Here is a 27,159-nt window from a genome sequence, read left to right on the forward strand (position 1 = left end):
AAGACCTGGACGTGCCACCCCTTTCCATTGGCCGCCCCAAGCACCTGCTTCCTTTGCTGGTGCCTGGAGTCGGCCCTGTTCATACCCGGCCCCACTCCAGAGCCCACACCCCCTCCCACACCCCAGCCCCCTGCCCCAGCCCGGTGAAAGTGAGTGAGAGTGGGGGAGCGCAAGCAATGGGGGAGCTGGGGGGCGGGGAGTAAGTGGAGAGTGGGGCCTCAGAAAGGGCAGGGCCTCAGGGAAGGGGCGGGACAAGGGTGTTTGGTTTTGTGCGATTAGAAAGTTGTCAACCCTATCGCAGTGACACACGTGGTGCACTGATGTGTTTAGTGCAGTGTTGTCATGTGATAGGTTTGATGCAGTGATGTCACGGTGACACATTTAGTGCTGTGATGTGGCAGTGACATATTTAGCATGGTGATGTCACGGTGACACATTTAGTGCTGTGATGTGGCAGTGACATATTTAGCATGGTGATGTCACGGTGACACATTTAGCGCTGTGATGTGGCAGTGACATATTTAGCATGGTGATGTCACGGTGACACATTTAGCGCTGTGATGTGGCAATGACATGTTTGGCACGGTGATGTCACGGTGACATATTTAGTGCTGTTGATGTTGTGGTGAAACGTTTAGTGCCGTGATGCCATGTCAGGCTAAGGCAGTGGTTTAGAAATGGGTGGTGGAAGGGATCCAGTCACGAGGGGTCTCGTTCCCTCTGTCTGGACCCCCTTCTCTCTAGGCAGAACCTCAGTTCCTGCCCCCCAAATCTCCTGAGAGAAGGAGGAGAGCGACTTATGTATATTCAAATCAAACACTGCCTTCACAGCTCTGATTGGCTGCGGTCTGGAGGTTCAAACCGAGGCCCCGCCCCTGGCTCCACACCCGAGGTAGGGCGGTTGGTGGTGACAGTTTGTCTCGAGCTTTTTTTGAGGGAGGGAGTGGGACAAGGGAGGGAGAATCGCCGAGAACCTCAACTGCGCATGGGCAGGATGGCAAGCGCCCTCACACTCGGGAGCGCGAGGCCAGAGCGTCCTAACATTGCCGTGACAACCATCTTCTCACCCAATCAGAAACCTAGCTGACGCTTGGACCAATGGGACTGAAGTATATAATGATTGACAGGAACGAGAAGTGGAGAGGCGGGGCCTTCGGGATGTATTTCAACTAATAAGAAGGCAGGCGGTAGTAATCAGGGTAGGTGGGGGGGAGGGTGTAGGTTGGTTGAGAGTGTTACGGGGTGAGTTGGAGAGTTGGGGAATAAAGCGAGGAGAGGAAGGGAGCAGGGTCAGGTAAGAGCGGGGAACTCCCCTTATTCTCCAGTGCGTACAGCCCCCACCTCAGCGTCCCTCCGGCCCCAGCACAGAGCCCCCCGTTCTCCTCGGTGCGCACAGCCCCCACCTCAGCGTCCCTCCGGCCTAGCCCCAGTACAGAGCCCCCCTATTCTCCTCAGTGCGTACAGCCCCCACCTCAGCGTCCCTCCGGCCCCAGTACTGAGCCCCCCTATTCTCCTCAGTGTGTACAGCCCCCACCTCAGCGTCCTTCCGGCCTGAGTCCCAGTGCACAGCCCCCTCCATTCTCCCCAGTGCGTACAGCCCCCATCTCAGCGTCCCTCCAGCCCTAGCTTCAGTACACAGCAGCCCTCCCCACATTCTCCCCGGTGCACACAGCTCCCTGGGCACAGCCCCCACCTCAATATCCCTCCATCCCTATTCCCATTGCAGAGCCCCCCCCCCCGTTCTCCCCAGTGCACAGCCCCCACCTCAGCATCCCTCCGGCCCTAGCCCCAGTGCAGGGCTCCCCCCCCATTTTCCCCTGTGCAGGTTCCTCTATATTTCCCTCTGTGCAGAGCCCATCCTGATGCAGAGCTCTCCCATTGCCCCCCAGTACTGGAGCAGGGTTGGAGGGACCCCAGAGGCCCACTCTGCTGCAAGAGTGAGGAGTGACAGGAAGCAATCCCTTACTTTTTCTTCTTTTCCCCTCTTTTGGGAATAGTATGTCATTGCTTTCTGTACTGCTGCCAGATTTGAATTGTCCCCTTACCAATTCCTCTGACTGGTGACCGCTGGTGGACCGTGTTGTCAGGATAGGGATGGAGGAAGGAGAGCAAAGGTTGTAATATGGTGGGCACTGCAGACAGTAGGGACATTATAAATATTCTACTAAACCTCCTTGCCTCCCCTAAAAAGGGTGGCTGTGTATGCAGCACAGTATCTGACTATGTCTTGCCCTTGCTCTATCCATTTGTTGTCTGGGGCTGCTTGCTGAGGGCCACATGAGTGTTCAGAAATGGTGAAGGCCTATGTGTCTTTGTTCGTGAACGTCTTACTGGGTGTCACTTTTCTTTCCTTGAGCCCAGTGCCTGTTGTTTATACTCAGTCACTCACTCACGCTCTCTGTCTCTAGTCCCACCTTCTTTACCCAACGATATTTCCCCTTCCCATTCTTCACACTCCTCTCCTAGGGAGTTGTGCATATAGATATCAGACAGAGGGTAAACAAGGACATATATTGTGCAATAATGTATCCATGTTGTGCAGTGACTGATAGTGAAATCTGTGTAGATAATACAAGATTACCTAGGGTGTTGGTGAAACACCCCCACTGTCTGATTACTCAGAAGTGAACTAAAAGCCATTTATAAATTACATTACTCATAATTAAATTTCTAAAAGTAAGTTTGCAAGTTGCTGCTTAAACTGCAGCTACAGATTCTTCAATCTACTCTCCACCAAGCAGACAGTTCTTCTGCATGAGCAATGCAGAATTAAAAAATTGGGATATCAGGAGAAAATATGTTAATACGTACCAATAATAATCATCCTGAATTATGTGTATATGCTCAGATACCGCAGAGATGAGTGTGGCATGTGGACTCTGTCAAAAGCCCACTGAAAGAAATAGAAGGGCTCCAATTGACTACAGTAGTCTTTGGATTGGAGTAAAAAAGGCCTGGATATAAAAAGTTTGTAAAATAGTTTGATTCAATCAGTTATACTATATATACATAAGAGAAAAAGACTATATGTTACAAATACAATAACATTTTCTGACACATTTTAAATTCAGTGGCACTGCATCCCTACTCCTTTTCACTTTGTGTCATCATTTTCACCTATGCAAAAAGTGTGAAATGAATGTATAATTCTACCAAATCATTCACTCACTGGTGGTAGCATCTCTCATCCACTTTGCGCAGATGCGAAGGACTACACAAGATTCAGAGCAGTGGAGAATCACGCTCAGTCTCTTCAATTATCTTCCAAGAGTTCAATGTTGTGTATTTGTCCTGCAAGCATTGATGTTATCACGAGCCTTCAAAACAGTATGATTAGTAATGGTTTTAGAAATCTTTCCTTTACAACTTAAGCTGGAGGACCGAATTCAACCCTGTTGTAATACCAGGGACTTTGAGGCTGTCCTGCACTAGAGGTTTTCCCAGAATTTGCCAATTGTTAGTACTGGTTTAACTGCACCAGTGGTAGCTGTAGTAAAAATGCTAGAGTAGACATGACTTCTATGGCTATGTCTTATGACCCTGTTTGAGTCTTAAATACATTACAGTAAAAATACCAGTGTTCCCTGGTAAGAACATAAGAACGGCTGTACTGGGTCAGACCAAAGGTCCATCTAGCCCAGTATCTGTCTACCGACAGTGGCCAATGCCAGGTGCCCCAGAGGGAGTGAAGCTAACAGGCAATGATCAAGTGATCTCTCTCCTGCCATCCATCTCCATCCTCTGATGAACAGAGGCTAGGGACACCATTCTGCACTAATACTGCCATTTGTTATGCAATGGTGCTCAACTGGATGTAGTACCAGTGAGAATTTTTTGACAGAAAAATCTGATGAAGACAAGGCTCAAGGGAATTACAGCAGGGATGAATTTGGCTCTGTTTGTTACAGGGACAATGTCAACTGAAAAGAATTTACCATATATCAAATTTAATAATGTTTTTAATCTGAGGTGTTGCCAGTAACACAGGAATTATATATAAATTCCTCACCTGTGTTACTGCCAACACTTTAGATTATAAAAATGAAAAGAATATTTACATCTAATTTATTCTTCAGTGATTGTTTACTTTTTGCATTTATTTTGCAGTCAATTTCATTTTCTGGTTTATTTGTTCAGTAGCATATTGCTGCAATATTTGCAAACTTTGCAGAGGAATATTTGCTTTTTTTTTGTTATGTTGTTTATATTAAAAGTCTATTTCCATTGGAATTTTGGGAGGAACGATTGAATCGTAGTTTCTCTTTTGTGAAAAGTTGCTAATTATTGAATTGTGGCTTTGCTTATGGGTCAGATCATGTGGTTAATCTTCCAGGATTGGGGCTTATACCATGCTTTGTCTTGCCAAGAAGCTACTGCCTTTATATGACCATAAAAAATAAAATAAAAATAAAAAATCTGAAAGGACTGTACTGATCTAGGATCAATAAGATACATTTTACACTTTCCTTTGAAAAGCTCTATTTTTTAAAATGTGAGACAATACAAAAAACAATATTCAGGGTTCTCTAACTAGACAGAAACCATAATAATCTATAGCGGAAAGCCAGATCTAGCCAGTTATACTGAAACACACAAATGTCTTGAAAATAATGGGCCTAATTCTGATCTCACTTACATGGGGGTGCCCATAAATAACACAACATATTAGTGGGTTGGTGGTCCTTAATTTTGCATGACATAGTGTTTGTTGCAGTGTTACAAGTGAATGGGTGGGTTTTGGAAATCACCAAAATATGTATTACATAATTTATGGACAGCCCCCATCAGTTTTATTCCAGTGTAGCTCCGTTGAATTCAATGGAGTAACTCCTGATGTACATCAATGTGAGTTTAGAATCAGGCCCTCCATATATATGTGAGGCACTGGCATATTTCACTCTTTCATCAGTTGGGATTTGTGTTTGTTATTTTGTCTGTCTGTGACTTCCTTACCCCAGAGACAACTACTAGATAAAAACTGTAACATGCTATTTCTTCTCCATGCTGTGGCCAGAGCTGGGGAAAACCCAATGTTTATTCTGGGCACAGGAGCTAGAAATCCAGGTCAAATTTTGTAAAGAGATTAAGGTTAACATTTAAAGAGATGCTATCAAATTAAAAGTGAAACTTTTTTTAACTAGATTTGGTTGTGCTACTAATAGTATTTAGATGATTAAATCTGAACACTTTAAAAATACGTATAAATGTAATCATTCATATGCTGTCTGCACTTAATCCCCTGTATTATAGGCAGGCTGGTAGTACCACATATTATTAAGGGTGCTCAACATTTCCCATTATAAGACTCTGTTTTCAGTTGCTTATAACTTTGCCAAACTTTAACCATTTAGGCTGAAATTTTCTATCCTGGGTATCTGCCTCACGCTGAATTAAAAAAAAATAAAATTCAGCCAGCACTGTACAGGCGTTTCCAAGAATGAGGCTAATGAAAAAAGTTGTTTTGCCCATGTTAAAAAAATTCTGGCAATCTTTTCAAACATATCTGAAACCCACTGGCAAAGTGTTCCATTCCCCTTTAGCATTGGTTCACATCGAGGATGACAGTTACTTGTTAGCTCAAATGGCAAACATCCGTGTGGTGGGGCTAAAGGCTGCAACAATGCTGATAACCCATATGGATGTCAATATGCTGCCACATGATGGAAATTTGTTTTTTCAGTTTGTTTTTTTTTAAACTTCAAAAATCACATACACAAAACTACATTAAAAGAACATTATTAAAGTTGCAAAGTCAAGCGCTCAAAGTTAGGCTGTGTCCTGATTCACCTTCCTTGTGTGTATGCGTTACAATAAAGTCTTTAATTACATGATCGTATTCTATTTTTTCTACAGGTCCCCTGCTTCATTCAGTTCTTTGTAAGTAATAATGGAAATAGAATAGTTTCACTTTCTGGTTCTCAAAAGTTAGCACAATATTTAGTATTCAGGTGGTAAATACTGCAAGGAAATTTTTAAGTGCAAACAAAAATTATGTTTTAAATAAAAAGAGTGAGAACATTTTTGTTAATATAAAGTTTTTTAGAGTTTGTTTTTTGAAGTACTTGCTATTTATACTTTAAGAGAAAGGAATGCTTACCTCCTGGAGCATTCTATAAATACAACCCCATGCTGGAAGGGCAGGGTACAATCCGTAGATATATGAGAAACATTAACTTCTATATCAAGATTGTTAATCTCTCTTTACTTTGCCAAAGATTTCTGTTTGCAGCAGAACCTGATCTGTTAGAATAGGGTTTCACCTGTAAATTTGATAGATGTTGATTCATCTTATCCCTCTGATCATGTGTTAGCGCTGATCTGGCACTGAATTCTCAAGTCTGAGGGACTGAACCTTTGGGAAGAGAGAAAGAACAAGATGTTAAGGGAGCACTAACTCTGATGAGACAAAAGCTATTAAGCCTTCCACTGTAGTTTCTTGCAGTAACACTAAGGACCCACATCAAGACACCTTCCTGATGGTCTATTAGCATAATATTACAGATAGCAGGAATTTAGAAATATTCATCAGCATCAAAAATAGCTATTTCCCTGTGCAGAGATGTCATTCAAATGGGAATCACTATTGGTAAAAGCAGATACATATATAGGTACATACATACAGATACAAATATTCCTTCTGATCCTGTCCGAATGGAGAGAGAGGCATGGAGGGTGGACTCGTGAGGAGGGGATGAACATCTCTCTTCCTAACTTGGGAATATGTGGGGAGTTATACATTACTCTGTTTTATCAGCTGTATTTGAGGAAGCAGCTGGATTCACAAAAAGGTTGATGAAACTGTTGCTCATCCCTTTACTCTGTTCATTTTTCTTCTGATCTGTTGTGGATGTTTCCTCAGGATGAAGGCATCAGCTGTGCTGCAAAAATATGGATCCTTTGAAGAAGTGGAGCAGGAGACAGAAGAGTCAGATAAGAAAGATGTAACTGAACTAAACTTTTTACCAAGAGAACTAGAAAGAGAAGATAATGCCTTGGACACCATACACCAGGATACAGTGGGATGTGAAGAGAAGAAAAGGAGAATTCAAGATCCTAACATATCCATGAAAAAGAAAAGAAAGAGAAAGAGGTTAGAAATAACTATTGACAGGGCTGTAAAAGTCCTGAAGAGGGCAGAATATGTTCCTAGTAGAGCTAGTGAAAATAGATGAGGGTAATGGGGGGAAGAGATGTTGGAGAACAGGGTGTTCAGACTGGTGCTATGCAGAAAGGGAGGAACACAGGATTTTTGTGGTGAGAGGGATAGGTAAGTGTTGTGTTGGAGTGGAGGGGAAATGAAGGTGTTTTGGTGTTCAGAAAAAGTGATGATATTAAGTTTTGTAGGCTGTCAGCTACTTAACGTAGGGACTGCCTTTTCTTGAATGTATAGAAAGAACCTAAGAGGTAATAGTTACTACCGTAATAAATAATAGTAGTAATAGTTATACACTAGTGTTCATGGAAAGAACATGGTTCAGAGGAGCTCTTGTTCTGATGTGAAATGGATATGCTACTAAGTGTTGCAGTGCAGAATAGCCCAGGAGAAGAAGAATGTGTACAATCTGTGATCATAAATATTTTCTGTTAATCCCCATTCACCTTTTGATCACTTGGCCTTTGGCTCATGACTTTGGGGAATCCCATTCATAGGTTGATTCCTAAATAATGAATCTTGTTGAGTAACTGCCATATCTTTTTCTCACACTGTAACAGAAAGAGTGCTCTTCCTGTAAACTTAGTCACATTGGTTCCATAACTACTGGTTTTCTGGTATTTTGGTATTCTAGTATTATTTTTTATTTTATCTTTACAGGCATTTCTGTAGTGCTCATCACTGAATTCTCTTTCTAGATGCGTAGTTATTTGGTTTGTGTCCAGCAAGTAATTTTCTAAGTGACCACTGAGCAAAAAAACAGTGATCAATCCTGGTGAATAGCCTATTAGATGAACATTTAGATAGTGCTTTACGTAAATTTATGGAAGCACAACTGTAAAGTTCCCAGGGCTTCCCCGTAAAGCGTAAACTGGTCCTTGTCTGTATGCCTCTGTCTTTCTGCTTTTTTTTATTTTTTTCCAGATGACCTGTGATAAATCTGACCAACTGTAAGTATGAGAGTGGTGAGTGTCTTTCTCATCTTTCCCAAATGTAGAAGGTAAGCCAAAGAATTGTGACCCAGTCGATTCATGTAAAAAGGAGTACATTTTAATTTGCTCTTAAGAAAAAGAACTCAGTTTAAAATGAAATTTATTTTGTCATGTGACTTGTTAACTGAATTTTAGTGCTTATGAACGTGCCCAAATGAAAGCCTCATTTAAAAATCTCATGCAGTCTGGGCAAGCATTGTTCAAGATCCCCCTACTAGTGAAACTAATTCCTGACCTGCATTCCTGTTATTCCACACATTTGGCACCACATAGCTCTCCCAGGGTGTCTCATTACTGACCCACAGTGTCCCCTGAATTTTATTACCTGCCCTCCTCAAGCATAGTCTGCTAATGATGTCAATTGTCTAAAGGGACTAGCTTGTGATCATCAAATATGTTTCCCTCATCATAACTGAAGTTAGGCAAGAATTCATATCCATGAACTTTTGCAAATGCAAGATTTGAATTCTTGTCATGGATTTGGAACACGGGGAACCAGTTCAAATGGCTCCATTCCACATAAAATGAATAATTTAATTTGTTTGTTTAAAGAAATTCTGCTTTACACCAATAGAAAGACCAATGCAACAACAACGCAAGCTTACTCCATCTTGCAAGATTTGCTAGCTAGTGTGAAGTTTCTAGCAGCATACTGGATAGGTCAACTTGTTCAATAGTCACCAGTGACTGTCCAATTTGTCAGACAAAATGGATGATTTTTGGGCAGCATATCCATAGAGATTAGAGGACTGGAAGTTGCCACTCAAAGTGGAATAGGGGTCTGTACATGGCTGAGTTGAGTGGTATAACTGAACCATGATTCTATATCTCCTTCTGAGTCCAAACAGAATTTTCTAAAGTCTAAATTTCTGGTATGATTGAAACTGTTTCTTTTCTTACGACGCAGTGCGTCGGGCTGCTCAGCAGTATGGCTTACGGGAAGCAGGGGAGAATGATGAGTGGAATCTCTATTGGACAGACTATTCAGTCTCACTGGATCGGGTAATGGAAATGAAAAGTTACCAGGTACTCATCTCTGTGAGGTGGAGAGGATATTAAATTATTACTTTTTTCCCCAGTGCAAATGACCTAGAGACCAGGAAGATGCTTATTATTATGCCTTTTCTCTGGACTTCTTTCCAGAAAATCAACCACTTCCCTGGGATGAGTGAAATCTGTAGGAAGGATTTGCTGGCCAGGAACATGAGCAGGATGCTAAAGCTCTTTCCAAAAGAATTTAACTTCTTTCCCAGGACCTGGTGTCTTCCTGCTGAGTGAGTCTTCCTTAGAATGTTCATTGGTGATGCAAACCCCTTGGCAGTGAATGGAATAAAATTCCTTTTATTTTTCTGGATGAAGTCCATTGCTGTATTACTCAGTGGGATGAGGTATCTTCCCTTGTTGGAAGAGGAGATGATTTCTACATCATATTAAGTCTCTTTTCTCTAAAAATCAAAAAAAGGGATCATTCCCATAAGACTGTGTGATTCACTCCAAATTTGCATTTACTGGAAATAAAGGTTTACTGAGAGCTAGAGAACAGGTTGTATTCCAGGCCTTGGAGGGACAGATTTTTTATTTTGCGATCACTGGTTCTGTAAACATTTGCATTTGTCTGCCAAAACATTTCTAGCACTGGTAGGCTGTGAGACATCAAACCTCAGAATCATGTAATTCTGATCTTTCTTTCTTTCTTTCCTTCCCAATAGCTACGGAGATTTGCAGACCTATAGCAGATCAAGGAAACATAAGACATACATCTGTAAGCCCGACTCCGGCTGTCAGGGTAGAGGCATCTTCATCACCAGATCTGTGAAAGACATAAAACCCGGAGAGGATATGATCTGCCAGCTCTACATCTCAAGAGTAATCTCCCTATTCCGCATACCAAGACTACTGTTCTGTCATTAAACCAGAGTTTAATTCAGCTCAGCCTTGCTTGCCTGTGATCAGCTGGTCATAAACAGCAGTCATTACCTTTGAATACATGCCCACTGAAATAATCCCTCTTTTGTGTGCCATTGGGTTCCTAAATCATTTTTGAATAAGCTTTTTATATAAACTAATTCACCTTTGCTGGGTGAACCTAACTGGATGAGGGCAATCTCCTTCCTGCCGTAGAGTGAGTCAGCTCTCAAAGAGACACAATATTTTTGTAGGCCCAACTGGAGGAGAGAGCAAAGGGATTGTTTGTACCCAGTCCCACAAATCTTTCTTACTCAAGAATCTTTTGGTTGATATCTTGGCATTACCCTCTCTTCATAGCAAACATCCACATTCAAGCCTCCAGGATCTCCTATGTCTTTGGGACACCTATAATCAGGGCCGGCTCCAGGCACCAGTGAAGGAAGCAGGTGCTTGGGGTGACCGATGGAAAGGGGCAGCACGTCCAGGTTTTTGGCGGCAATTTGGCGGCGGTTCCCTCAGTCCCTCTCTTCCTCTTTGAGCTGCCGCCAGAGAGGAAGAGAGGGTGCGAAGGACCCGCTCCCGAATTGCCGCCGAAGTGCCACCGATTGGCTTTATCTTTTCTTTTCTTTTTTTTTTTCCCGCTTTGCTGCTTGGGGTGGCAAAAAAGCTGGAGCCAGCGCTGCCTATAATGTTAATACCAGAACCTAAGTTTTTACTCTGGTTTGTTCTTTCATTTTGAATATGTTTCGTTATTATTCTTTATTACTGATTTTTAAGGGAGATAAAGCATGGTCTGGGGAGCTGGGATTCAGAACTGCTGGGTTTTATATCTGCTCTTGCACTGACTCACTGTGTGGCTTTCAGCAAAACACTGTTCCGGGTCTGTTTCCTCACCTTTAAAATGAGGGGAAGCCTATCTACCTCATAGGGTCTATGTGATGATTAATGAGTTTGTTCAATGCTCAGAACATGTAAAGAACTCTATGATGGATTAGTTTCATTATTATTATTGTGTTGCGGCTGTCCTCAGTACCATAGAATACATTATTGTTCTTATCTTCCCTAATTTCCCAGTATTTGAATAACTATAAGAAACATCATTTATAAGAGGAAGGTACTCTAGCAAGAATTGATTATATCCAGGATACTGGGTTACATGTAAATTGTTGTTTGCATTGTAATAGAACTCAGGACCACAAACAGAATTAGGGCCCATTCTACTGGATGCTATATAACCATATTAAGAACACTTAGATCTACTAAAAGCAACAAAGAGTCCTGTGGCACCTTATTTAACAGAGATATTGGAGCATGAGCTTTCGTGGGTGAATACCCAGTTCGTCGGATGCATGATCTATTAAGTGTCCATGACTAGTTCTAATCATGTGATCTTATTAAAATGATGATGCTCTGCATAAGGTTTGCAATTACCCTTATTTGGATGGAATGTCTTAACCTAGATAGTTTCCCAATTTCTAAAATGGAGATAGATAAGGAAGTGTTGTTATCTCCCAAAGGATGCTGCAAGGCTCGATTACTGAATATCTGCCCAGCACTTTGAAGAAGGAAGGTGATGTATATGTGCTAAATATTGTTATAAGGTTTGCATGTCTTGGTTTTGTTTTTTCAGCTTGTAGGTGTGACTGTATAGCTATTTTCATCACCTCAGCCTTGAGTTAATGAGTTACTAATGTTCCTCTTGTACTTCAAACGAACTATAAGCAACTCAGTTTTGTCTTCTTTTTCCCAGCCTTTTATTATTGATCGTTTTAAGTTTGATCTGAGGATTTACGTGCTGGTGACATCATGTGACCCCCTGAGGATATTTGTCTATAATGAGGGCCTTGCACGCTTTGCTACATCAGCCTACTCTGATCCCTCACACAGCAATCTGGTGAGTAAAGAACCCTGTTAACATAACGCCCTTCACAAACAATAATAATTAAGCCTCACTTTGTCAAAGTGAGATGGGTAAGGTTATAGATGAATCATCTCACCCACCACTGAAACGCAGCCACCTCTGTGGTAGAACATAGCTAGAGTTTAACAGCACACAGTAACACTACATAATAGTTTCTTTGCAGTTAGGGGCTGATCCTGCAAACAATTACATACCACAATGACTTTACTCATGCAAGCGGTCCTCTTTAAATGACCTTAAGACTGTTTTGGGCTCATTAGAGAGATAAGTACTGATATTAAATGTCTTGCACCTAAGATTTTTTCTGCATTAAGTAGTGTGACCAGATATCATCATGTACAGGGAGAGCGAAGAAGGCAGATGTCTCTGTCATCCTATAACCCACTCGTTTATTTGCAGGATGATATCTGCATGCACCTGACTAATTATTCCATTAACAAGCACAGTACTAATTTTGTCCAAGATGAAGATTCTGGAAGTAAGAGGTAAGAGGGAGAGAACATTAATCACAGCCAAATGATGTTAGTCTGTTCTCATGAATCTTCATATGCATTTCCACACTTTTTTTCATATATGTTTAGGAAATATTTCTTTCTGTGCAGCCAGTGAACAGTGTATTTTGTGTCATTAGTTATATACATCATTTAAAGAAGATCAGATGAGTAACAGTGAGAGGCCAGAAGCAGGAGAGAGAAAAGTGAACTATCCTTCAAATTGAAAATATCAATGCATTTGTTGCAACTGGTGCTTCTGGATTACATCACTCTGTTTATTGGCCTTGGTGGTTACGTTGGGCTATCTAATGTAGATAAATCTATATATAATGATCAGTCAGGTTTTTTTCCTCTTGCCCACATTCTTCTCCCAGTCGTCTTCTACTTTTCTTTTCTTCTAAACCATGTTTCTAGCTGTTTCTACATAGTACCCTGTCCATTGCACTAGGACTTCAGTGGTATCAGTTTCTTCTTAGCAGTATTGCTCTTTGCCAGTAGTAGCAGGAACTCCAGCAGTGCCAATGTTTCTTCTGCAGTGCTCTGTTGGTACCAGAAAGGCTCCAGTAGAATGAATTGACTTGGAGCAATGCCTTGGTCACTGTCCAATAGTGTATGTCTTCTTTCCATTTCCTATCCTAAAGCCTTGTCTATTCATGAAAGTTGTCCTGCTCTAACTATGCCAATATAGTTAATGCAGTACAGCCCCCCTAGTATGGACGCAGTTATATTGGTATAGAGATACTTTATGCTGGTATAGCTATTCACATACATGAAGATGAATAATTATACTAGTATAAGGCACCTTTGTACCAGTATAACTGTGTCCACACTAGGGCTTATATTAGTATAGCTATATCATTAACCCCCACCCCCACCCCCAACTGACGTAGCTATACTAATAAAATTTTCAAGAATAGAGCTGTCCTAAGAGCAAGAGGTTAATTAGAACAGTGGTTCTTCTTTTTCATACAAGGAATCCTTTCCCGTATATCTGGGATCCTCTCCCTATTAGCAATATGGTAAAGGCAGGCAGGACACACTTGACTGACATTCATAGTATGCTTGGTTGAGAACCTACGTATTAGTGTGTCTCCCATCCTCAGTGTCTGAGAAGCTCTTACATTGATCTGTGCAAGGGTTTGACTAACAATTTGTTCTGTTAATTCATATTTTGTTTCTGCGGGTATGTGGATCTCCGTGAGGCCTAAATTTCTATGCTTAACTTAAGCAGCATGGAAACATACAGAAAAATGCTTACTGTGAACTGATTTTCCATTAATATGGGCTACCAACTTACATTTTTTTTCTTCATAGGAAGCTCTCCACCTTTAATAAGTACATGCAGAAACATGGCTATGATATTGACCAGATGTGGCTGGATATAGAAGATGTTATTATTAAAACCTTGATATCAGCACATCCTATTATCAAACATAACTATCACACTTGCTTCCCCAACCACACTGTGGGTAGCGCTTGCTTTGAAATATTAGGATTTGATATTCTATTGGATCACAAACTCAAACCCTGGTTGCTTGAGGTAAGAACCGCAGCAAAAGTCTCTTAGATCTCATAACATATCCATACCATGAACTGGTATCTTTTTTCACCCTTCCCTGACTGTGGGGCCAAATTCAGCCACATGAGTTGCTATCACCAGCCTCTTCCTTAACACCGATTTTTGCTTTTTTCGTTTCTCTAGATCTCCTAACAAAAGTCCATCCTGTAGCATCTCCTACATTATTCCATCAGCTTTCTAAGCTGATGTGTGACCAGCAGAGGGGGTGAGACTACAGATAAGCTAATAACAGTCATTCCCACAGACAGTCACATTGATCTGTAGCCTTGAAATTTAAATCTGTTCCTGCATGTGGGAATCCTAGCTCATGGGGACAGCCTTACCCTTCAGTTCTTTGAACAAAGGAATCTTCCAGGGTTATCCATTAACCTCAATGGGAGCTGCACCTGCTAATACCAGAGCCTGAATTTGGTCCTCACAGCATATCAAATTAATATAAATTACTGATCTTGCACTGAATACTAAACTGGTTCAAGCTACATCACTCTGCCACTTGCACCTGTTTTCTACCAAATCTATCCCACCCATTATGTCACTTCTGAATTTGGCCCATGGAATCCTACTATACACCTGTATCATACATTGAAGTCTGGCAAGGATCCTTGCCAACGCTAGATTCTGGCTGGAATCCCCACTAATCTAGATTTCAGACTTGTTTTATGTCCTGAGTTGTAATTTCCATTGAATCTCAACTGCAGCAAATAGATGACATTCTTGTTGTTGTTTCAGGTGAATCACTCTCCAAGCTTCACCACTGACTCCTGGTTAGACAAAGAAGTGAAGGACCAGTTGCTGTATGACACTTTGGTTCTGATAAATTTAGGGGCCTGTGACAAGAGAAAAATCCTAGAAGAAGAGAAACGTCGAGGAAAGGAGAGACTCCTGAAGCAATGCCGTTCTCGAGAGACCAGGTGTGTTCTCATACAGCTTCATCTAATTTCCTCAGATTATGTGAGCCATAATTTTCAAGTGACCTGCAAAGTATGTTTTTTAATTAGTTTATGTCCTTTTTTTTTTCTGCTTCTTTGTGGCATATACAGATGGCCTGCACAGATATTTTTAAAGATTTTTTCTTTCCTGTTTTTTTAACCTTAAAAATACCAGGAATGTAAAGTCTGGTCTTTCCTGGCTTTGTTGGAGTGCAGTTGGGATTTGTAAGGGCTGTTTATTATAAGCTCTTCACAACTGAATTGAAAAAGTGAGGGTGCTGAATGTTTAACAAAGTCTTCCTTTATTCAAAATGTTAATTAATGTTTCATTGAACAATTCATTTAAAGTAACAAAAATAACCTGACCAAAAATTCCTTCCCCTCTCGATAGCTCATCTTTCACTTTCTTAGGTGTTGTGATGGCATTATTTCACTAGTTCTTTAGTCTTCATAGAGTCTTCCAGCTTAGACAGTTCCCATATTTATAATGTAAAAAACAAGCAAAAAACAAAATAAAATTTCAGGCCCTCGTTAACAACCATAGGGAAACCAGAAAGACAAGCTCATTTTTTTTCCTTTGCAGATAATCTTTACGTTTATGCTATAAATTATGTAGGAAAGTAAATGAAAACCGTTCTACATTTCACCAAAACTAAGATGACAGGATTAGGGATGCGATTAGTGTGAAATGAAAATAACTCCTGCTCTGGAGATTTCTCCGAGGGCTTTGCTACACTTAAAATGCTGCAGCTGCACCACTGTAGTGCTTCAGTGAAGATGCTACCTATACTGAAGGGAAGAGTTCACCTGTCGGTGTAGGTATTTCACCTCCCAGAGAGGTGATAGCTATGGGCTTCTCTACAGGCAGCGATTGATCCAGCGGGGATCGATTTATTGCATCTAGTCTAGACACGAAAAATCAACCGCCGAGCGCTCTCCCATTGACTCCAGTACTCCACTAGGGCGAGAGGCGGAGTCGACATGAGACCATCAGCTGTCGATTTCACGCAGTGAAGACACCGCTATAAATAGATCTAAATACTCCCCCCGCCCCAGTGTAGACCAGGCCTATGTCAATGAGAGAAGCCCTCCCATCGACTGGGAGTCAGGTCGATCTAACTGTGTTGCTCAGGGATGTGAACAATGTCATTATCGCAACATAAGTTCCTAGCACCAGGCCTGGATCCCACAGGATTTGTTAATGGTTATACCTGAATTTTTTTTTTTTCAGGGCTGAGGAGTATAGGAACTGCCAGACCACTTGGTTGAAACAAGCTGAGAAATATGAGGAGAATAACATAGGTGGTTTTCGCAGAATTTACCCCAAATCTGATTTGGACAAATATGATAAGTTTTTCCAGCACAACAATTCACTTTTTCAGGAGACTGCAGCTTCTAGAGCACGAGAAGAACATGCTAGGTATGGAGGATTTCCAGCTCAATTTTTATTAAGTAGAGTGGAGGATGCATTCTGAATTTGTGTTAAATAATAATACCCATCACTTACATGGCACTTTACATTAACTGATGGTTCTTTGAGATGGCCCTGTCAGACAGGTAAATGAGTATTATCAATCCTAATCTGACAGGTGGTGAAACTGACACACAAAGGTTAAGTGACTTGCTCACAAACCTATGTCAAAGCCAGGATTAGAATTCCAGAGTTCCTGAGTTAAGCGCAGAGCTCAATACTCTGAATCATGTTGCCTCTAGATCTGACCAGACTTGTTCCATATAAGGCAGAATTTGTAGCCAAGATCCAGTCAGTGGGACTCGTATCATCAGAACTATTTTAGACCTGTTAGGACCCATTTGTATCTACAGGCAGCAGCTACAGGAGCTGCGAATGAAGCATGAGCAAAAACCAGCCCATTTGCAAGAGAAGAAGACAGAGCTTCTGGGGGAGTCTGGATCTGAGAAGATAAAGACTTTCACACAGAAGTTAGTGAGCAGGGCAGCTACAGCACAAGGATTAAGACAGGTATGATTTAGGGGGAAGATTCAGTTGATTTTTCACTTTTTTTCCTGCTTCTTGGGGCATGGGGAATAGAAGCCTGAAGGTCAGAAATAGAACATCCACAAGAAAACTAATGAGATGGGATAATAATGGTGATGGGCATATTATATATAAAAAGACTCCACTGGTGTTCACAAACTTTCAATTTTCTCCACCCAAGCAGGTGAGGGACACTAAGCTAATCATTTAAAGTCTTTTCATGTAGGCAGATATGTGCATCCTATAAGCAAATATCGTCACCTATATCTGGTTGTCACCTTTTGTCAGACATCAGAAGTGTTTTCTAAAAACACTGCTGAAGACAAGATAATTGGTGCTCAATTCTCCCCTGTCTTGGAGGTCAGCCCGACACTGAAATGGTTCACCAGGGGTGTTGTTACAGCATCAATTAGTGCAGCCTGTGTGTTTCTCTAACTTTATTTCTGGCATAAAATCTCTAAGGACTTTATGTCAGTGGGGGATTGGTGCAGTGGAGCTCTGCTGTGCCACACTACCAAAAAGTTTCCTCCTTCCCTCAGCAGTCCCCCTATACCAGATTGGTGAGGGGTGATGTGGCTCTGGATTTGCTTCCCCTAGGCTTATACAAGGGGAGAGTTCCCCTCCTCAAGGGGAATTCTTCACTGGCCATTTACAGGCAGAATATGGCCCTTTTATGCTGTTTGCACCAGAGAAACTGGCCCTGGGTCTTCTGGCAACAGTGTTGTTCTTTATTCATATGAGATTTAATTATTTTTTTTTCCGTTCTCAGCATTATCTTTGTTCAGAGTCAGGACCTGGTGCTCCTCGCCTGCTTCACAGTTTCTCAGGTGAAAAAGAAACAAAAAAAGAATTGGTTAATGGGGAATCAAGCATCCCACCAAAAGAGCACCCCAACACTCACGTGTATTCAAATGCACCTGAAAAACAAACGGTACAGCACTGCAGCTCCATGCCAAACTTGACAGTGCAGAATTCAACTAGTGCTCCGGACCAGTACAACTCCAACCATGACCTGAGGGACCGCACAGTACATGGTCATCACTCTGCAGCAGATATGGACATCAGATTAATAGTAAGTAGCAGAACTCTTGTAAGTATGTATTTGTAGTAGTTTGCCTATATTTCTAACTCCAGTCCATTCAAACATCCATCTCAGACTGGAAATGACACTTAATGTGGGCCCCAGACCAGCCTACAAACTGTCTATTGCCTACTTTGCTTCAGGCTCACTGAAGAGGTTAATGTGAGCATGTGCTCGACTCAATTACTATTAACAGGGGAGAAAGACTGCCAAAGCAGAGAGAGAACAGATGAAAGAATATTTAGGTAAATTAGATAAATTCAAGTCATCCGATCCTGATGAAAATCATCATATGGTACTTAAGGAACAAACTTAAGCAATATCAGAACTGTTAGCAATTATCTTTGAGAAATCACAGAGGATGGATGAGATCCCAGAGGACTGGAGCAGGGCAAACATAGCACCTACCTTTAAAAAGGGAACAAAGAGGACCTGGGGAATTATAGACTAGTCAGCCTAACTTTGATACCTGAAAGATACTGGAACAAATGATTGAACATTCAATTTGCAAGCACCTAGAGGATAACGGGGGAGGGGGGGGGTTAAGGAATAGAGTCAGCATGAATTTGTCAAGAACAAATCATGCCAAACCAACCTCATTTGCTTTGACAGAGTTACTGACATAGTGGATATGGGAAAAGCAGTAGACATGATATATCTTAATTTTAGTAAGGCTTTTGACATGGTGACATCCAACAGTCTCATAAGCAAACTAGGGAAATGTGGTCCAGATTAAATTACTAAATGGTGGGTGCACAACTGGTTGAAAGACTGTATTCAGAGAGTAGATATCAATGGTTTTCTGTCAAACTGGGAGGTCGTTATCTAGTGGGGCCCTGCAGGAGTTAGTCTTGGGTTCAGTACTGTTCAATATTTTCATTAATAACTTGGATAATGGAGTAAAGATTATACTTGTAAAATCTGCAGATGATAATAAGATGAGAGGAGTTGTCAGCATTTTAGAGGACAGGATTAGAATTTAAAACAACCTTGATAAATTGGAGAAATGGTCTGAAATCAACAAGATGAAATTCAATAAAGTGAAAAGTACTATACTTAGAAAGGAAAAATCAAATGTAGAACTACAAAATGGAGAATAACTGGCTAGGTGATAGTACTGCAGAAAAAGAGGTAGGGGTTCTAGTGGATCACAAATTGAATATGAGCCAACAATATGATGCAGTTGAGAAAAAGGCTGATATCACTATGGGGTGTTTTAACTGGAGTGTTGTATGTAAGACATGAGAAGTAATTGTTCCACTGTAGCTGGCATTGGTGAACCTTCAACTGAAGTAGTATGTCCAATTCTGGGCACCATACTTTGAGAAAGATGTGGACAAATTGGAGAGACTCCTGAGGAGAGCAACAAAAATGATAAAAGGTTTAGAAAGCCTGATTTATGAGGAAAAGTTAAAAAACCTAGGCTTATTTAGTCTTGAGAAAAGAAGACTGAGGAGGGATCTGATAACAGTCTTCAAATACGTTAAGAGCTGTTATAAAGAGGATGGTGATCAACTGTTTTCCAAGTCTGCTTTTGCTGGGACAAGTAGTAATGGGCTTAATCTGTAGCAAGGTGGATTTAAATTAGATATTAGAAAAAACTTTCTAACTATAAAGAGAGCTAAGTTCTTGAATAGGCTTCCAAAGAGGGTTATGGAATGCCCATCACTGGAGGTTTTAAAGAACTGGTTGGACAAACATCTGTCTGAGGTGGTTTAAATTTACTTGGTCTTGCCTCAGTGCAGGGGGCTGGACTTGATGACTTCTTGAGGTCCCTTCCAGCCGTGCATTTCTATAATTCTGTTATTCTACAAAGGGTATAATTCTAGTGGAAACTACTCCATTATATTAAACAACAGGATCAATATACTGCCCATTCTGATTACACCGTAGCTACGAAATCAGTCCTTGTCAGCAATGTTCAGATAAGTCAGATGTCAGAGCAGGACAAAAAAGTGTGGTGGTAGTGTCCAAGCCAGATCCTCCCACAATCCCAGAATAGCTAAGTGTTGCTACTAAAATCAGCAGCAGTGAAATGGTTAATGTTGACATGTAAATTATCATCATTAGATTACAAAGTCAGCACCCTATTGAGTTTAATGGGATAGTTTACAGCTTACAAATTTTTCTTCCCAAAGTATATTCAACTGTCATTCTGCACCTGCTGAGATGGTAGTTGAATCATTTCTTGGTGCTGTCAAGGTGGCCGATATATAGTTTCATGAGCAAGGGAGCACCCACTGAGGTTAATGGGATAGTTTACAGCTTACTCATTTTTCTGTTTTTTCTGAAGATTCATTCAGACAACACTACATTATATAAGCTGGAAGTTATCTCCTCAATCATAAGAGTTAAAATTTTAGACCTTGAATCTCTGTTTCTCCAAACCTATGTTTCACAAAGGAATGGAAATGAGTGGAAACATGACTTTAAGGCAGTACACTCCCCAGAACCCTGGAACAACTGTTAGCCTGCCTATCCTCCAGCATAAATATAGCGGCCTCCAGGTTTCTCCAACCTATGCTCTGGCCACAGCAGCCCCATATGGGCCCTGTGACAGGTGATAATATCTGGAGAGCACTATGCTAAGACTGTTCCTTCCCTCCTCTAGTGTGCCCACTTCACTGCCTCTCTCCTATAGAGACAGCTCTGCACTGGCCTGGGAACCCCATATACTGGGGTATTTCTCTGAGGTTGTTTCTTCCCCCTTTGTGGCTCCTAAACTCCACTACAGTCACGTAAAGGGGGCATTAGTATAAAAGAGAATCAGGCCTTTTGTTTTTTGAAATAATAAATTTCAAATCCAGTAGAAACTGCTGGGGCTACTAGAAAAATTTTGGTCCTAATTACCACCAGCCTCAATCTGACTCCTGCCCCTCCCTAATTTGATCTTTCTGATTTTCCCCTCCAGCTCCAAACACCAGTGGATTCTTCCAAAGTATCAGATAATCCAATTCATTGTTCTTCAAAACCTTTCCCAACATTGGCTCAACCTCGGACTGCAATCACAACAGCAACTGACGTGGTTTACTGTGAAAGCATAGTCACTCAGAATTTGGTGCCATTTGGATACCAGAGAGAGCAACTCCCACCCCATGTCAGGGAGAACTTGACCTCATACTCAAAAGTCCATAGACCACACAAAAACTTGTTAGAGTACGAAATAGAAAAGAAACCTATCTTGGTGTCAAAATTCTTCAGCAAACTCAATTTCACACCGGGAGACAAGGCTGTAATATTCCCTTTTCGCCACCACCCTCATCTCATCAGTAGAACACGTGAGTGTCATCTTCATGGAGCACATTTGTATTGTATCATCTAAGTGCCTAGTGCCTCTCTGTGGAAACATAGGGTGATAGCCCCAGTGTGCCTCAAATGTACATGATTATTACAGCACGAGAGGAAATCTTAGCATACCCACAAGTCTTTGTATAAGAATACAGTAGATCTGCCCCTATAGTATTCTTACACTCTATCCCTCTATCTCTCCTCCCTTTGTATCTCAGATTCAGATACATAGACATGGACTCTAGGAAAACTGGTCTGGGGTGCGTGTTGATTGCAGAATATAAATTGGACTTTTGTTTACGCAGAAAGTGCTTTCCACTCCAGGAGAATCCATCTGAGTAGCAGAAACTCCACAGACAAGAGACAAACACAACTTCAGAGTGCTCAAACAGTTTTCCAAAAAACAAATTGTCACCAGTTCAGCCTTCAGGACCTTTTGGTAATCTCCACCCCAGGTCACGTGGACCCGCGACCTAGGAAAAACAATACCCTAACTTCAGGGGATATTCCAACGGGCAGGTAATGGGTAGAATCACTCTGCTATAATATTGTAGAAGCCAGTAGCATTCTGGTCTGCTTCAGGGAATACTTTGCAGTTAATGGACATTGATCGGTGAGGGGTAAATTGCTTTATGAAATTGTGCTCTTTAAGTGGACCTGGTCAGTTTTTATATGTGAGATCAGGTTACTGCAGGAAATCATGTTAGTCACATGACTCAGTCAATGGTATTCTTTCCTCTGAATAATCATTGTATTAGTCTCTCAGCTTGATGCTCAGATGTTCTGTGCTTAATGGTACTGGGTAAAATTTTCAAAGTGCCTAAGTGCCATTTTAAAAGGTGAATTAGGTATTCAAGAGCTGAAATTTCATGGAAAGACTAAGGCCCACGTCCTTGAAGATATATAGGCACCTAACTCGCACTGAAATCAGTTTAAAAATCTGTGGTAGCTAGGTGTTTAAATAGCTTTGAGGATCTGAGCTTTAAGTGCCAAAGTCACTTCTGAAAATTGGAATTAGTCTCCTAACTCACTTAGGGACAGATTTTTAAAGGAATTTAGATGCCTGAATATGCAGACAGACATCTAGTGGGATTTTAAAAAACACCTAGGATCTTTAGGAAAATCCCTCTAGGCACCTATGGATATCTTTAAGTGACTATATACCTCTAAAAATCTGGCTGTGGGGCACTTCTGAAAATTTTACCCAGCATCTTTTGATTATGTGTAATACCAAAGCCTGGAACACATGGGCTCAATTAAAATCCCTTGACACTTTTTGTAACGCTAGAGGGTGCTAGATCCAGTCTCCTTTCATGCTGGGTCATTACATTCTGCCTTCCTAGATTCCTGCTGTAGTTTCAGCTGGATAAATTCTTCTTCACTTCCTTACCTAAAGATTACTGGATAGTGTTGCTACTGTAGAAAGCTTGCTGCATTTCATTGTGGGGTGACTAATGACTATATGTTTAGCACTTTGGGATCCTTCAGAATGAAACAGGTGTAATCTACTAATATTGTGATTGTTGGCATTGGTCAATTTCTGTTATAAATTTGTGAATAGGAATAGCAATGAACTCCTGCAGTGATCTGGGACAGGGAGGCAGAACACAGAAGGTACATTCCAGGGAGAGAGAGAGCAGATTTGAGGTTGCTACAGCAGTGAGTATAGCCCACAGCATAATTTACAGTAACCTCCCCAGGGCTGTCTATGGATTGTGCAACAGAATCCTTCACAGCACTGAGTGCTACGCTACTCCACCTTTCTCGGAGGGCTTTGAGGAGGTATATAGGGCCTCAGATATTAGCCTGATATAGCTCCTGTACCCGAGCAATTCTCCCAACACTTGTGGCTTCCTTCTGGGCCCTGTACACTCCTGGAGAGATGAATAGTGGCCAGAGTAGGGGGCAGAATCGGTCCCTAACTGGCATTATGCAATGTGGTATCTGACTCAAAGCTGATCTGTTTTCTTGGTCTGAACTGTAGCTAGTCTGAAAGTAGAATGTTGAAAATGAGGGTGCTGCCTACTCACGCTGCCTTCTTCACTTCACTATAATATGTAATGTTAGAACTTCTATGAAAAGTGCTAGGATGAATGTATCTTAGTCCACCTATTCAATGTGCATGGTGTTGTATTTCCTTCCTTACAGGGCCTGAGCAGAACTGCAGCAGTGTTTTGCCTCCTGAAGTCTGAGAGATGCTCACTCCTGTAGATAATCTGTTCATCAGGAACTGACAGAAACATTTTGTTGTTTCTTTTCAAATATACTCCTTGGTGATTGCCTCCAGTTATACGGCTTCCATAGCATGAAACATCAATGTGTCACCAATGACATTTGCATTCAAAAAAAAAAAGTCAGGAGTTTGTGGGTGTCTTGATGTGAAACTGTCATGCTGGAACTTAATGTACATCTCCCTTTGGCAGTGTCTGCTTACTGCCAACTCTTGTTTTAGTTTAGTGAAAAATTCTTTTGTAAGAAGAATTCCAGTGTGATGTCTGCTCTATTCAACTGAACATCAGCCAGTAAGGGGAAAATTCCGTGCACTGAATTTCAGCTGCACAACTAATATCAGCTGGAACTGCACAGATGAATCCTTGCAGCATAATTTGAAAATTTACCCTGAAATGTGCAGGACATACTTATTTTAGCTAATGTAGAGTGAAGTTGCAGTCCTGACTTTTAACAAGAATTCAGAGAAAATAAAAATGGGCAGTGTAGTGTAGAAGGGGTTTTACTTTTCAGGGCCACAGAAAGCAAAGGCAGAAAGCTGAAACAAAAAACACAATAGGTTCATGCTGTGGCAGAGTAGTGAAGATATGTGAAGTCACTTTCTATATTGGCAGAAGAAGTTTTCCATTAATGTAGTTAATCCACCCCTCTGAGGGCTGGTAGCTAGGTGTACAGAAATATTCTTCCACTGACCTAGCTGCGCCTACATTGGAGGTTTGGTTGACCTCGCTACGACGCACAAGGCACAAAACTTTTCATAACTCTGAGCGATGTAGCTACGTCGATCTACATTTTTAAGTGTAGATTCCCCCAAACGTGATGTTGCAGGTCTTCAGTGCTCTCAGAGAGTACTCAACCCTCATAAAAATGCCCTTTGTTGGCCTAGTCTCCATCTGATTAGTGGGGACAAGGTCTAAAATCACTGAAGTTAATTCACTGAATGGGGCTGCTTCTTTTTCAAGTTGTGTTTCTGAACATGCATGTTTGATAATAAAATTTGTAATAGCAATGGCTACTCAGATCATGCTGAAAGCCGTAATACAGAGAGGATGGATGGCTGACTGGACATATGGATGTGGTATGGGACACAAGGATTGGAAACATGAGTACTGCTAGGTAGGAAATACATTTGTCTATTGGAGATGTGCTAAGATCTTTCACCTTTTCATAATGGAAAGTCTTTTAAATATTGCAGTTGTAAACAAGGACACCCCCCCAGCTGATTATTAATTATCATATCTAATGCCAACAGCACTCTGCAGATCTGCAAGAAGGCTCTCGCCCTTCCCAGTGGGCTTACAGTTCAAGCAGTGATTTCTACAAGCATTGATTTCATTGGCAGTTTTACCCAAGTAAGGAATGCAGGTTTAGGCCCTAAGCTCACAGGGCTAAATCCTCTGGTCTAAACCACCTTTGAGCTTGCAGTGCTCTCCAGTGAGGCCTGCAGTGATCTCCAGCACAAGTTTAAAAATCCCAAGAGCTGCTCTAAGCTGCATTAGCTTGTAGTAGCCCCCAAGGAGTCTATACACCTGTAAGGTTCATTGGAGCACAGTGCATTTAGGTCTTGCCCCGTACTTGAGGAGGCACGCGGGCCCTGGCACAGAACCAGCTAGTCTAGCCTTAAACCATCTGAGGATTGCTCCATACCAAGGGAATTCTCAGCCCCATCAGCTTTATAGCAACTGAGGATTCACGCAGGCCAAGGGAATCCCTACTGGCACAGTTAGAGGGTGCAGTTTTAAGATCTCTTTGCACCATGTTCCAGGATTGGTCCCATAGCAACCAATTCCAAGTTATTTCACACGTTTTCCTCAATAGGAATAGAAGTGTAAATAAAAGGAACAAGAAGATTTCTCCAGAATAGAGAGGAACCTAGCCTGAGCAAGTGAGATCTAGATGATACTTACTATTCATCATTTTACAGTGCCTAAAGATGTGGTAGAGCCGAATACAAGTAGAAAGAGAATTTACAGTATCATATTAGACATGACAGAACAGCTGGGTATATTTAATAGTATGGGAGGGTGGAGGTGAGGAAGATCAAGAATTCCAGCAACAAGACTTAATTTCTTGAATTAGGCTCATGTAATGGAATTTCTACCAGCAGGAGGAAGAGGTTATTTTCTTTAGTAGTTAATATTATTAGCGGTTATAGGCTCCCTTATTGTGGGGTATTACAGAAGGCTATTTTAAGCCTACGTAGTCTCTTAATGATCTTTGTTCTTTTACGATATTAAAGGGAATATTTCCAGGGAGAATATTTAACTATCTGAGAAACAGTGTTTGTTCTTACAATTGGGAACGTTCAGAGGTGGTCCAAAGGGGAGATCAATTTTTTAACTTCTAATTCCCCGCCACCCTTCCTTCGCACACATTCCTGGTCTGATCTAGGTCGAGATAGTTGTAGGAAAAGAGGCTCCAAGGAAAGCAAGGAGGAACTTCTAGGACATGATCTTTGCAACAAGCAGTTTCTTTGGAATTGGAAACCTGTCTTCTACGTTAGGGTTCATTGGGCTATTGCTCAGGAACAGCATCACTTCAAAGCAATCTTTTCCTTAAAGGCATCAACAATATGTATTGAGGCCCTTCCCTCTGGGAGGGGCTTGAATTTGCATGGACTTTCAACATGATTATAACAATCAAGGCAGAGCTGGCTCTAATTAAATGTTAAAGATGAAATTGAATGTTTTGAAAAAATATATATATTAACCATCACATACCATCCAGAGACTAGCTGTGGGCTTAAAAAGCACAAATTAAATACATTTTTAAAACAAGATCTTTGGAAATCACATTTCCTTGGCAAGTTCCAAGTTTGATTCCAGATTTCCCCTACAGACAGCACTTAAAGTCCCAATCCAGCAAACATGAGTTTTTGTGACAATTGTCATTATTTTAGCTATGGATTTACCTCTCTTATTTGGGATATGAAATAATTTTTAATTTGTTTTTAGAAAAGCCTCTATTTCACCATTATCAGTACAAAACCCCAGGACTATATGTTTCAAGCTGTGAAATCATTTTAAACAGAGCTATTGAATAATATTTATCAGATAATTATTTGTGATGCCCCCCATCAATCAACAGATAAATGGTGTGAATTTTTTCTCAATGATTTAACCAACAGATCATTAGCAACAGATAGATGTTAAGATCTAAAAGCTACTAATAGGGGCATATTAGAGACACAGATTTAGGGCTGCCACATCTTTAACTATTTTGCAGTGAATTAGATTTGATTAGCTTTTGGGAACAATGGAAAAATTCTTTTAGGAGTGACATAGCTAAGTAGTGCTGAGCCTAGGTAATAAATGCACCTTTGTTTAATTGCTGGACATTAAAATACTCTTGAAACATCCTCTCAAAAACACTTATTGCCATTACCTAACTAAAATTAACCTGGGAAATGACAAAAATACACCAGTTCTTCTGTTAACGAGCTGACAGAAACAAAGGAATATTTGCAGGTGAAAGAGCAAGTTCAGGGAGATGCATTTGGTGACAAAGGATTACACAGCAAAAAATGTAGTATAAAATACAGCATTTTTATTTTAAGCCTGTAACTGCATGGCATACTAAAAAAACTTGT

General features: G+C 41.1%; 1 protein-coding gene across 2 annotated transcripts; it reads left to right on the top strand.

Annotated features, from left to right (window-relative positions):
* Positions 1-953: 953 nt before the first annotated feature.
* TTLL6 (tubulin tyrosine ligase like 6) lies at positions 954-27,159 on the top strand. 2 transcript variants are annotated; one of them, XM_050934536.1, is made up of 18 exons: positions 954-1,294; positions 5,854-5,877; positions 6,860-7,089; positions 8,080-8,118; positions 9,053-9,171; positions 9,289-9,419; positions 9,855-10,011; positions 11,804-11,947; positions 12,374-12,459; positions 13,783-14,008; positions 14,777-14,958; positions 16,208-16,396; positions 16,801-16,957; positions 17,742-18,044; positions 20,965-21,331; positions 21,647-21,860; positions 22,903-23,000; positions 23,490-27,159. In XM_050934536.1, exons 3-17 carry the CDS (start codon positions 6,861-6,863, stop codon positions 22,925-22,927), a joined length of 2,568 nt encoding a protein of 855 aa, XP_050790493.1. In that variant the 5' UTR covers positions 954-1,294; positions 5,854-5,877; position 6,860; the 3' UTR covers positions 22,928-23,000; positions 23,490-27,159. The 2 variants fall into 2 exon arrangements, with proteins under 2 accessions (XP_050790493.1, XP_050790494.1); XM_050934537.1 differs by lacking the exons at positions 954-1,294; positions 5,854-5,877; positions 6,860-7,089; positions 22,903-23,000 and having other exon boundaries at positions 8,078-8,118.

Source organism: Gopherus flavomarginatus, chromosome 25 (assembly GCF_025201925.1).
Source record: "Gopherus flavomarginatus isolate rGopFla2 chromosome 25, rGopFla2.mat.asm, whole genome shotgun sequence".
In the NCBI taxonomy this organism is placed as follows: domain Eukaryota; kingdom Metazoa; phylum Chordata; order Testudines; family Testudinidae; genus Gopherus; species Gopherus flavomarginatus.

Coding starts and splice junctions, on each gene's coding strand:
- TTLL6 (XM_050934536.1), top strand. CDS start 6,861: ATGAAGGCATCAGCTGTGCTGCAAAAATATGGATCCTTTGAAGAAGTG. Junction 11,948..12,373: donor ATCCCTCACACAGCAATCTG/GTGAGTAAAGAA, acceptor GTTTATTTGCAG/GATGATATCTGCATGCACCT. Junction 12,460..13,782: donor GAAGATTCTGGAAGTAAGAG/GTAAGAGGGAGA, acceptor TTTTCTTCATAG/GAAGCTCTCCACCTTTAATA.